Below are 13,229 nucleotides of genomic sequence, written 5' to 3'. Positions count from 1 at the left end.
CGTCAACCACATTGCTGTGGGTTTGGAGTCATATGTAGGCCAGACCAGATAAGGACAACAGATTTTCTTCCCTAAAGGGCATCAATGAACCAGATGGGTTTTTATAACAGTCGGCGATAGTTTTATGGTCATCATTACTAAGATTAGCTTTATTTTCCAGATTTATTAAATTCCACCAGCTACTGTGGTGCAATTGGAACACAGCTCCCTTGACTCTCTATTACTAGTCCATTACTGGTACATCACTATCATAAAGTATACGCTATTGTGACAGATTTGGATAAGGTAGACGAGGAAAAACTGTTCCCATTAACTGATGTTACAAGACTAGGGGGCATAGATTTAAGGGTTTGGATAAGAGATGCTTGGAGAATGTGAAGAAGAAGGTTTTACATAGCAAGTGGTAATCACCTGGAACTCGCCTTGAAAGTGGTAGAAGTGGAGATGGTCAATGATTTCAAAATGAAATTGGGAGGGCACTTATGGAGATGAAGTGGGAGAACGAAAGTTGAGTGAATTGCTCCACAGAGGGCTGGCATGGACTTGATTTAGTCCCCTCTGTGCTGTAATCACTCTGACTTTCAAGTGTTCCAATGCAGTAAATTATGGCCGATTGACAAATGACAAAACCAAGGTATTTGGTTCTTTTGACTGCCATTAGCGCCTGTTGGTGAGTGGGCACGAGGGAAAGGGATCAGCTACATGCCCAGTGGTGTAGATGTCGGTGTGTTTGAGTCTGTGTAGGTCACTGAGACTCCTGAAGGAAGGTAATCTAATCATTGGCAGAAAGTGTATATATAATTAACTGTTAAAGTGGAAAGGTTTTTCTTGTTAAATAGTTAAAGGTATTTCCAAGTTCCCAACTGATAAATCAGAGATTTGTTTTGGGATGACATTGTGGTTATGGACTGAGTGTGATGCTTCTTAACCTTTTCACTCCTTGACAGATCATAGGCCATGGACAAATTTTCTCCATCTAATCCTGTTTTGGACCAAACTCTCCAGTTGTTGCCATGTATAGCCCTCGGCTCTCACCTCCTTTTCTGTATCCCACCTCATGTGTTTCTTGGTCATGGTTTTATGTAAGAGCTTGCCGTGTAATGTTGTTCCATGGCTTTCTCAAAGCCATTTCTCAAAGCATGGCCTATCCAATTCCACTTTCACCTTTTGATTTGGAGGATCATTGGGTCTTGTTTTGTCTCCTCCCATAGCCGAACATTATTGATGGTATTCGGCCAGTGTACCCTAAGGATCCTTCTAAGGCATCTGTATGTCTCAGAGTAATATAATACAACAGAAAAAGAGTTCAGTTATTCTGTCTACATGAACAATACTGAGATTTTGTCATTAAAATATCAAAAGATAATTTTCTGCATCTTAATTTGTGTATTGGGGTGGATAATTGACCAGCTTTCAGCAAACAGGTATTTTAGAAACCTGTATAGATGATATGTAGAATTTATTAATGCACGATGACAATGCTGTTACCCAAAATGGAACGTATTCTATTCTTCAGAACCATCATTACTTGGATGGCTACAAAGTAAACAACTAAATGACTATTACAGTAGATGAAGTAGAAAATCTCACAATTTTTGGCTGTATTAATTTGATTCTGTTTAAAACTGATGTGTCGCTAATAAAGCAATCCAAGTCTCATTCTTCCCCAGGTTTCTTCTTTCTTTCTCCTTTCTTTCATCCTTTTGTTGAAACCGGGCACATTATCATTCCTCTGAACTAGGATCTCCTGAGCTCTGCACTCCTTCCTTTCCTCAATCTGTCCACAATGTGCATTCTTTTACAGCAGAAGATTGACATTGACTAACTAAATCTGTTTGATTTTAGCCTTTTCTTGTCTTTGCTCCTATTCTGTTTGAGTTTTGATTTTTTTTACCCTATTTTCTCAATAATCAATAATCAAGCACTCTCTTCTAAAGTCCTCTTCTGAGTGCAGAATTGTTATCTGTGGAATGCAATTGGGATTCATTTCTTTTCCTGCTGTTTGCTTCTTGCACCTATTAGCTTGTACATTGTTTACTTTGAATGAAAGTCCAAAAAATTTATTAAGTGAGTAGACTGAGTAGGCAAACTTATTTATTCTCTTCCATGTGACCTGCAGCTAGTTTTTTTTTCTCATTTTCTATTTCATCTACTGTAATAGTCATTTAGTTGTTTATTTTGTCGTCATCCAAATAATGATAGTTCTTAAGAATAGAACACCTTCCATTTTGGGTAACAGCATTGTCACCGTGCATTCTTAAAATGTGTATAGTAAGAAGTCTCACAACACCAGGTTAAAGTCCAACGGGTTTATTTGGAATCATGAGCTTTCGGAGAGCTGTTCCTTCATCAGGCTACTCACCTGATCAGGTACTTCAACCTGGTGTTGTGAGACTTCTTATTGTGCCTACCCCAGTCCAATGCCGGCATCTCCACCTCATGGCTTAAAATGTGCAGTTAGAAAGTGAGCAAATCTCATCGCAGCCTGCTCCTATGTGTGTCCAGCTCCAAACCTGGTGGATCCTTTACTCTATCAATATGACTTTTTCATTTCCAAATGCTTATGAAGCCGTATAAGTGTTCAGAAAATAGTGGAGTGAAATTTCCGTGATCTTGTTCTGTTATAGACGAGCGTCAGAACTTGGAGAATCTCCACCAGTCCAATATGGCAAAACTTCAGGAACAGATTCAAGTGGAATGTCAACAGAAGCAAGAGCTGATGAAGGAACTTGATGAAAAAGAGAAGGAGCATTGTGTAGCGGTGGGTAGAATTTATTAATGTGGTTGGCAACCTTGTTTTAACTTTGGTGCATGGCTTGTGATACCTCCTTTTCTACGTACCTCAGTATTCATTTTCAGATTTCACCAGACAGCAAGCCAGGTCCTCCCATGGGTATTGCACAACAGCTTGCATTTATATTGTACTTTAATGAACTAAAATTTTGAAAGGGTGTTAACAAACATAATTTAACACCAAGCCATGTAAGGAGATATTAAGGCAAGTAACCAAAAGCTTGGTCAAAGAAATTGGTTTTAAGGAGCTTCTTAAAGGTGAAGAGGCAAAAACATGGAGAGATTTGGGGAGGGAATTGCTGAGCTAAAGGGATTCTTAAACACACATAATTTTAAAAACAAAGCATTGTCTGACTGGGGGGCCGAGGTAGTGAGCGTAGGATTGATGAGCCCCACTCATCAGCGTTCTGGATAAGCTCAAGTTTGCAGATGGTGTATGGTGAGATCACAGACCACATTGGGAACAATCTGGTTTCAAGGTAATGGGCCTGGGCAAGTGTTACAGTGACGATGAACCCAGGCAAAATAAGTGGTCTCTTTGGTGGAGATGATATAGGGTTATCAGCTCATTTCAGTGGGTTTTCCAGATTGGGAATGATCCGGTGCCAAGTGGCCAAGGAGAGGAATGGAGTCAATGGCTGGGGAGCAGGATTAATGATGCCAACTGCAACCAGTGGATTGAGAGAGGTAGCATCAAAGTTGAACTGAATATCATCAAGTGAAACCTGACGCGTTTTTGAAACATGGCAAAGTGGTGGACCAAGGATATATCTGTAGGAGATTTTTACAGGTACTGATGTAGGAAGAGAAGCCATTTCAGATGATTTTTCTGAAATAGTTCCAGGTGAGGCATTCCCAACCAGATAAAGTTTTGAAGCTTAATATAGCATGTTGCTTTTGATTTTTCTTGTCATGCTAGCAAAAAGTCTATGGTTTGTTTTTCCCCCAAGTGGCTACTGGCCTTGTAACCATGGGATTGGACCTGGAGCATATTGTGGACAGTCATGATTCCAGTGTCATCCAGATGTTGTTGCAGAGTTGGAGGTGGTAGAGTAGAGGAGTTGGTGCTTTTTCAACTTGTCTCTTCTCTCCAGCCTTCATAGCTAAACCATGCCAATTTGATTTTCTGCGTTTGTTCTGGAATTATTATGTTTGACCTTCAGGTCATGTTATATGAGCCCTTTCAGTTCAAATTTATATAGCTGCAGTGGGCAAATGAACAGCCTCAGTGATATTTGCACTGTCAAGTAATTGAAGTAGCCCTGACATCTTGGAGGGGTCTGCATTTGCCTAAAAGGTTGATTTTTGCCAATATCCCCAGAGGCTGTTTTACTCTCAACATTAAATACAAACATGGTCACCATTTTTTCTGGAAACTGGTTTTCCTCTATTCCTAGGTCTTTCCCGTCATTGGTGAAACTCCGGAATCACGAATGCAAAATAACTGTTTACTTGATATTGTGTGAATCTCTAGTGCTGTGGAATCCACCCTGCCATATATATGGGAGCAGATTCCTTAAGTATTAGTAACTTAGGAACTGGTTTTTCTCGCAGTGGGTCTGTAATAAGAGGCCATAAGTGTATGATTCAAACTCCGTTGAGACACACTGTACCATGTTTTTATTTGACAGGTGGAGAAATTGCAGGTGACCTATGATGAATTTAAATTGCATTCTGAGCAAGAGGTTGTGCACCTATGGTCACAGCTAGAAAGATCGAGGACCAGTCGTGAAGAGCTTAGTGGTAAATCTTTTGTGTGTTGTTTGTTTCAATAAGAGCACTTGAGACAAACGTTTCAAATTAAAAATGCAACAATATTATAGCATGCATTCAATTGGATGCAATGGCAAATATCTGTTTGACAATACGCTGGAAATGAATTTATGTTGTGTATCTTTCAAATAATTATCTGTTTACAAATTGTGAAGTTTCTCATCCTGTGCTGTACAATATTAAACCAGACTTGATGGTATTGTACCTAACCTAAGAGGTCACAACTATTAAGAGTCCTTAAAAACTGAGGGATTTTGCATCTTTCAATTCACTTGGAATGCCTCCAGGTTCAATAATCATTGCATCTTCCATGTACTAGAAAAGTGCACATGCAACCATGTGCTTGATTATGGGGTGAGGGGAGGGCAAGTAGTTACGTGAAGATCAAAAGGAAACTAACTTTAAGCATTTGGCAAGCTGCAATGTCAGGTTGTCTTGGTTTTTATGAGCTTCCTGCTCTTGTACTGTATATATTTCAGTTTCATTGCAAGTCTTCTTGGGATTCACAAAGTATCACTGTCTTGGGGGTTTGTTGATTATGATCAGTACTCCCTAATTATCGCTACATAAATCTTTGACAGTTCACTTGTTCTTGGTATGTCTATATTTTATTAGAGATTCCATTGTGTGATTGGATGTGTGTTATTCTTACCTTGCACTCCCTTTTCCCTTCCTCTCATTGTACTATCTTTAAGCATCAGTTTTAGTTTTCTCACTCTTGTGTTCTCCTGTTAGCCAATTCATCTGGGCATGCTCCATTCTGGTGATAAATCTTTTAGAATTGCTTTCCTTTTGGCTTTATATCCTTTCTGCATTTCCTGTTCTGTCATTTATGTTTAAGGAAGTTTCTACTCCTGATGGCATGACGTAGGAAAACAATTTGGTTCTCAATCTGTGTGAGTTGACCTCTGCCATGGGGCATTGTGGATGCTGCTATTGACCGGTGTCCTGCTGGTAGAAAGGAAAGAATCAGTCAGAGTTCCCATTGCTGGAAGTATATTATGTGGATGGAATTGAACTTGATTGTTTGATTTCCATCTGGCACTTATTGCTTTGGTTTATTATCGAAGAATGTCTTTGGGCAACAACTGGAGAGAGAGTGATTTCTGCAGTGTTGATCCAACAGAGAAACCAAACCATGTTGAGAAACATTTGAAGAAAGGGGCACCTGTAAATCTTTACCTGAACAGTGCGGTTAAGAAGGCAGCCTCACAATAAGCGTGACAAATGTCATGAATTTTGATCGGCTATATTTGGAAGCTAAATGCAAACTTTGTGCTTTTGTTTTTACGTGCAAAGTTGCAATGTAACTAGTAGTGCTAGCAATAAATGTAATGTTGCTGTTTCAGAAAAGTAGAGCAGTTGTATGCTACCAGTAAGGCCTGTATTTGGGCTTCATTTTCATTCTAATACAGCTAGGAGAAGTCAATAGGGAGTTCTTTTGGAGCAGTTTATTTATACTGATACAGTACTAGTGTTTATCTGAAATGATGAGTGATATATGTTTATAATTTCCCTACAGAATTCAAGGAACATTTGCTGGCTCGTACGTCTCGAGTTGAAGATGTGGAGCATCTAAAGCAGGAACTTGCTGAACAGCGGGAGCAATTAAAGAAGCAACATATTTGTGAGCTGGAACAACTAAAGAGCTACTTTGAAGAGAAACTGAAAGACATGCAAGAGAAAAACAGTGAGGAAGTTGCCCAATTAGAACAGCGTTTCCAGGAAGATATTAGACTGCCTCTTGGTCATGAATCTGAGCTCAGTCTGAACCAGACTGTAGAACCAAGGTGATATAGAACATCAAAATAGTTTTAAACTTTCACTTAGTTCATGCTATTTCCAATGTGATTCTTTTAAGATTCTGCGCTTAATTTTAGTAGCTCCTCATTTTCCATGAATTTAACAAGAAAAAGCTGCCTATGGCACTTTTTCCACTCTCAGCCAATTTATCCCAGTGCTTATCAGTGAGACTAATGTGTTTGCAGATGGTGCATCGTATAAATGCACAATAGGGGACTCTTCCTTATTGATAATCTTCAGACACCATGAGATCAGAAAACCGCTGTTGTAGGAGCGTAGACAGCAGTCTGAGCAAAACTCTGGCCAATACCACCTTCAGAGGTTAAGCCTTGAGGAAGTGATATTGGGCTGTTTTTACTTCCATGTTTCCAACAGAAATTTAGTAACTTTAAGTTGAATTTTTGTTTTGCAAATTATTTGATTTTATGAGTATGGTCAGCTAACTGAGGAAAAATCATGATTACTGAACTGATTTCCAAAAAGAGAATTGTGATCTTATTGCTTCTCCAGTGTTTGTTTGGAGGGTAAACACTGGGTCAAATAGCCTGGTTCTGTGTTTGACTAACGTCACTCGTTTGCTTCCTCCTAAATAGTTTTTCTGTGAGCCGTTTTATAGTTGGTAGCTGAGTTACAATTTGCACCTCGCTGGTACTTGTTATATATTCCTGTATGTGCCACATATTTTATTGATAGGATTACTATCGATAGAACACTTGAAATTGGGTTTTGGTAGTTCTTGGGAGGGTCATTAGAATCTGGTGCATATTGGGGGATGGGATTATGGCTTGGTGTTCACATGAGCTGTGCTCTTGTACATTGGATTAGGGTTATGGAAGTCATGGAGAAAGCAGCCTGAAGTCTGGTCGCCTTTGGGAGTTTTTGGGAGCAGGTTATTGGGAGCAACTTGGGCTTGGCAGCATTTGTGAGAGCTACCGTGTGCAGCAGTGTATCAGAGAGGCCTTGGGCATGGAAGTTTCTTGCACTTCATTCGGTATCAGGTGCTTCAGATTTTGTTGCGTCAGCCTGAGGAAAGAAGGACAGAAAAGTTTTTCATACCATGGGGGCACTCAAAAGAAGCATTGAGGATTAATTGCGGGCAATATCCTTGACAACCAAGTGGACGGATGGTCCTGGCCTTGTATATAAATGTAAGAGGACTCCTTGCCTGCAATGACTTACTGATCCAATTTGCCAAATTGCCCTTGATCCCCTGGGCTCTTATTGATCTGTCTCCCATGCGGAACCCTTGTCAAAAGCCTTATTGAGGTCCATGTAGACTACATCAACGGCACCTCATCACTTTCTCGTTAAAACCACTAAGACCACCTCCCTCTCAATGCTAATCTGTTTAATTATTTCGCAGTCCTCCTCCCTGCTTTCTATACTTGCGTGTCCTCCTCCAATATGAATACAGGTTTGATAGAGGTGTTCAAAATCATGATGGGTTTTGATAGGCTAAATAAGAAGAACTGTTTCCACTGCCAGAGGAGTTGGAGACCAGAGGAGACAGATGTGATTCGCAAATGGAGCAGCGGCCACACCAGGCAACATTTCTTTATGCAGAAAATTGTTGTGACCTGAAATGTACTGCCTGAAAGGGTAGTGGAAACCGATTCAGTACTGCAGTAACATTGGAACAAAAAGTGGATATGTACTTTAAGGGGAAAGAAATACAGTGCTGGGGGAAGAGTCTGGGAAGTGGGGTTAATTGGATAGTTCTGCCATCGACACATTGGACCAAGCAATCTCATTTTGTGGTGTATCATTCAGTAAACTGGCCTGCAACTCTCCATACTGTGAAGTTTAGAGTTCTTGGTATGGTTTGTGTGAACTTCATGCTAATGTACTTGTTGCTTTTTTGGTGGGCTTTAAAGGAAAAATAAAACAGGAGTTTCCCATGTCACACTTTGAACAACCTCCTCCATTCAATATGATCATAGCTTCTACATCATCTACTTTTTTGTCCTATCCCCATAATTCCCTTAAGAGCCCAAAAGTCTGATGATCTCAATGTTGAATGTACTCATTGATTTAACATCGACAGCTCTCTGGAATAGAATATTCTGAGGATTCGCAATCCTCAAGGATGAAGTCATTTCTTTGTATCAGCTTAAATGGCTAACCTCTTGTCCTGAGACCATCACCCTAGTTCTGGATTTTTGAACCAGGTGAAAAGGCATCCCAGCATCTCCCCCGTTGAGCCTAAATATTTTATCACTCTTAGCAAAATGTCCTTTTAAACTCCAGAGAACATAGACCTACTTTACTCAATCTTGCCTCATTGGATAGCTGTCTGAATCCAGGAATCCGTCTAGTGAACCTCCAGTCCATCCCCTTCGAAGGTAAATATATTCTTCCGTGGGTAAGGAGACTAAAAACGTGCATAGTATTCCAGGTGTGGTCTCTCCAAAGGCCTATATAATTGCAAGACTTTCTGAAAGTTTTATTAACTTTTATTCTTGGTGTGAGAAAATGTGTTCTATTATTTAATTGAATGTATCTATGCTATGCTTTTAAAGTTTTTAAATTTTTATTCTTACCAGTTTGTCTATGCTATCATTTACTGATCTCACTGAGAAGAATTACTTCCAGCACCGGATTCAGATTGTAGAAGAGTTGGCACAAAAGCTGGAGCAATACAAGGTAACTTGCAACGGTTCTATAAGGAAACATGATGTGTTTTTTTCTAAGCAATTGTTGGAAAGCTCCCTGATGGCCCCCTATTTACTGCATTGAGCAGCTGAACCGTCAAGTAAGGTTTGCTGCTTGATTTGTTCTTAGCTGATGTAAGCTTGTGTATTGGGAGGAGTGCCCTGCCCTTGTACTAGGCTTCCTTGAAGAAATGTCTGAAATGCTTGGATATGTTGTATGGTGAATCATGCCTATTTTCCACCACTGCATAGCACATTAAAGTGGTGCTTTGTTGTACACTGACAGCACTCCTAAATGTGTTAGGAACCTAGGCACAAAAGTAGTCCATTCAGCCCCTCAAGCTTGCTCCACCATTTAACTGGATCATAGCTGATTTTCTATCTCAACGCTATCTTCCTGCACTATTCCAAAAGCCCTTGATGTCCTGGTACATAGAAATTTATCAATACTTGTGTTACAGAGTGTTATAGTAAGCATCTTCCTAATTGAATGTATATACTGATGTCTTTAGCGAGTATGAGCATGCACCAGTCATGTCATTGGTAGCGAGGGCTTTCACGGATCTCATCTTAGTTCTGTTCGCTTTTTGGCCAGTATATCCTTCCTTTGGTGTTCTTGATCATACAGTACAGTAGTTGACTCTTCTCATTTGAATTTCCTTGGTAATTGCATGCTGATGATCTGTGATGCAATCATATTTTGTGCATTGCTTAGTGATAAACATGGCATGAAGATTTCCAATGTACATTTCTATTACTTAAGCCCTTGAGGTGAACAACTGTACCAGTGGTTGAGTTGTTAGTTTCCCTGAAGTTAGTTTTTATTCCCCACTGAAGTGTCCCCCCATTATTTTGAAATTGATGGCTTATGTTATAACAATATTTCACAAACGTCTGCGACCTCAGTCAAAATGGCAATTCTTTACACCGAAGTCTTGACAGTGAGTCTTAACAGGCTGTTTTGATACAAGGCAGTTATAGATGAGTGAACTTTACCACATGCAAAGCCATTCAATAAGATTATGTTTCAGGTCAATGACCTTCTGTCAGAACTGGAGAAAGCTGAAGATAGAACATGTTTTAAGAAAGTACCAAGAAAAGGAACAGTAGTTTAGTACACCTTGAACTGCTTCCAATGCATTTATATCTTTGGATAAATAAGGAGACCAATACTATACATAGTACTCCAGATGTGGTCTCACAAATGCCCTGTTAACTTTGTTTCTCTATCCACAGATGCTGCCTGACCTGCTGAGTATTTCCAGCTTTTACGGTTTTAATTTCATGTTTTCAGCCTCTGCGGAATATTGCTTTTATATTGAGGCTAAACGAATGATGGCCTTTACAACTAGAGGTCTAGTATACGAGAGGGAAAAAATCATGCTCCAATTATTCAAAGTCCTAGTTTGACCACATTTTAAATACTGTTTACATATCTGGGCACTTAACCTTCAGAAATCTTGACCTTGGAGTGCAGTCCGGATTCATCAGGATGTTAATGCCATGCCCATGGTTAGTTAATGAGGAGAGATTGTATTGGCTTGTATTGCATAGAATATAGGAGCTTTTGGGGTGAACTTATTTTTTTAGGATTATTGAAAGGAGTTGACAGGGTAGCTGAAGAAAAATGTTGCTGGTCTTGGAGAAGACAACAAACCTTTACCTTTTGGTTCATGACTTGTTTCAAAGCTAATGGGGTGGAGGGGAGGAAATGGAACAGAGCAAAAACAGAAAATGCTGGAATTGCTGAGCAGACTGGCAGCATTTGTGGCAGTTAATGTTTCGGGTTCACTAACTTTCACCAGAATGAAAAGAAGTTTTTATTTAGAAAGCATTGTGCATCATTCTTCTTAGCATTTAATCCAGCTGCAATGCAATTTAAAGTGTACTTGTGATGTCCAGCATATTTCTGTTTACTGGGTGTCACCTTGAAACTAATAACTTTGTTAGATAACGTATAGGGAAAGAGCAGTTTTTATACATTCCTTTCCCTTTGCATTCCTAGCTAGTGTAGCCAATTGTTGGAGGATCCTTGTACAATATTCCTTCCAGTATTTACGGGTAAAAGAAAAATGAGGAAATAATGAGCCTATTACATGAAAGTAAGTTGTGAGTAAGTTACTAGAAAGTATTGTTTAGGACAAGATGACTCAAGGAATTTGGACAATTAGCTGTTCAAAGGGAGCCAGCATGGATTTGGAAAACATAAATCAAGTCCAACAAATGTAGTTGAAAAATTTGGTAAGGTAACAAACATGATAGTAATGGGAGTGTTCAACATGCACTTTCAACAGGCATTTGACAAAGTTTCATTTAAGTGGCTTCACAAGAATTAGAGCGCATGAAATTGGACGCAACCTACAGGCTTGGATAGGGAATGAATAGGAAACAACGAATAAAAATAATTGATTTGTATTCTAGTTGACAGGATGACAGTGATATTCCCCAGAGATTTGCGCCTTTTCACTAGATTTCTAAAAGCCTTGGGTGAAGGAGTAAAAGTGGCACATATAAGTTTTCTAAATGGCACAGCAGTTGGTATACATGAGGGCAAAAGGTTGCATGGGACATTGATAGAGTGCTAAATTCCACCTGCCAATTTTGCCCAATGTGTGGAGTTATCCACTTTGGTCTTGTGGCAAACTGATCAGAGCAGGGTTCCCAAACCTTTCTGACCATGGAACCCTTTTGACCTCCCAAGAGTATTGGCGGAACCCCTGAGAAACATGATGTTGAAGAGTTAAACCACACACACACACACACACACACACACACACACACACACACACACACACACGCACGCTGCTCCCTCATCACCAAATGGTCAATTGAAAATCGAGATAGATAAATTATTTAGCAAGTGGGGTGTCAAGAGTTCGATGTGTGGTTGGAAATAAAATGTTAAAATGCAGAATTTTGGGTGTTTTCCTCTTGAGACAAACCTGGTTCAAAGACAAAGCTACATAAAGCTGGTTAACATAATTTATATCAACAGATTATGATCATGCTTCTGTGTTACTTTCAGGAAGAAATAAAAATACTTAGACTACAACTAGAGGAGAAACACAAACAGGAGAAAGCCACTTCTTTGATACACAAAGAGGATCTGCAGAAGATAGAAAGAGAATTGTCACAGAGATTTTTGGCAGAGAATGAAGAGCAGAAGGCAAAGCACGGTCTAGAGTTAGACCAGTTACAAGCTCAACTCTTGGAAGAACATCTTAAAGGTAAGAAATCAAAAACCATAACTACATCATTTTGAAACCAAGGTCAGTGCACTGAACAAGACATTCGACAAGTCATCTGTTCAAACAACAGCTTGTACATGCTGCTCCCACTGGCCCTGTAAACAGTGGATTCCATCAAATTTCTTCCCTTGGGGAAAAGAAAGCTTTACTGTAATAAAGATGTGCGGGTTAGGTTGATTGGCCAGGTTAAAAATTGCCCCTTAGAGTCCTGGGATGTGTAGGTTAGAGGGATTAACGGGTAAATATGTGGGGGTAGGGTCTGGGTGGGATTGTGGTCGGTGCAGACTCGATGGGCCGAATGGCCTCCTTCTGCACTGTAGGGTTTCTATGATTTCTATGATTTTCTTTGACTGTTTTGAAATGCAGCAAGTTCTTGACAAACATTTTAAATATCAGTTTATTAAATGTATAACAATTCTCAATTGTTATATAAGTATGTATACTTTTGATTGTCTAATCTTCAGATTCCTGTTTGATCAGATGTTTCTTTTAATTAAAAGAATTATATATTTTTCTTTTGGGAAGCAATTCTTTAAAATGCATGAAATTTATTTTGTAGAGATTACCAAGTTACGACTCCAGTGTGCACAACAGACTGCCCAGGAGGTAGAGGTGGCGATGGAAGAGGGTCTCCGAAAGTTAGAGAAGACAAAGGCAGCAAAAGAAGCTGCATTTGACTCTGAAAGAAGGAAAGTTGTTTGTCTGCAGGAAGAGATTGAATGTTTGAAGAGAGATCACGCCACAGCCATAGTGGACCTTACTGAACAGCTTAAAGAAAGAAGCAAACTAGAAATTAACCAGGTAAATTTTAGTTTCCTTTCTTCTCCCTTTTTATTTTAAATTTAAAGCTGTATTTATCTGAGCTTGTTTTTCCTGAGAGGTTCAAACTACACATATAATTAGGATGTGCAAGCATCTCATGCAGGAAGGTAGCTTAGGACAGCTTTGCATCCTAAATTTC

At 39.5% G+C, this 13,229-nt stretch overlaps 1 protein-coding gene across 13 annotated transcripts in view; it reads left to right on the top strand.

Annotated features, from left to right (window-relative positions):
- pcnt (pericentrin) overlaps nt 1–13,229 on the top strand; it is a 215,747-nt gene that overhangs the window by 76,222 nt on the left and 126,296 nt on the right. For all 13 annotated transcript variants that reach the window (XM_078228833.1, XM_078228839.1, XM_078228838.1 and 10 more), the window contains 6 exons: nt 2,628–2,761; nt 4,425–4,536; nt 6,089–6,356; nt 8,913–9,012; nt 12,046–12,247; nt 12,828–13,069. In XM_078228833.1, the coding sequence (XP_078084959.1) occupies nt 2,628–2,761; nt 4,425–4,536; nt 6,089–6,356; nt 8,913–9,012; nt 12,046–12,247; nt 12,828–13,069 (1,058 nt within the window). The remainder of the gene's footprint in view (nt 1–2,627; nt 2,762–4,424; nt 4,537–6,088; nt 6,357–8,912; nt 9,013–12,045; nt 12,248–12,827; nt 13,070–13,229) is intronic.

Source organism: Mustelus asterias, chromosome 14, assembly GCF_964213995.1.
Source record: "Mustelus asterias chromosome 14, sMusAst1.hap1.1, whole genome shotgun sequence".
Lineage (NCBI taxonomy): Eukaryota > Metazoa > Chordata > Chondrichthyes > Carcharhiniformes > Triakidae > Mustelus > Mustelus asterias.
The sequence above is the reverse complement of the archived record's forward strand: the minus strand, read 5'-3'. Positions and strand labels throughout refer to the sequence as shown.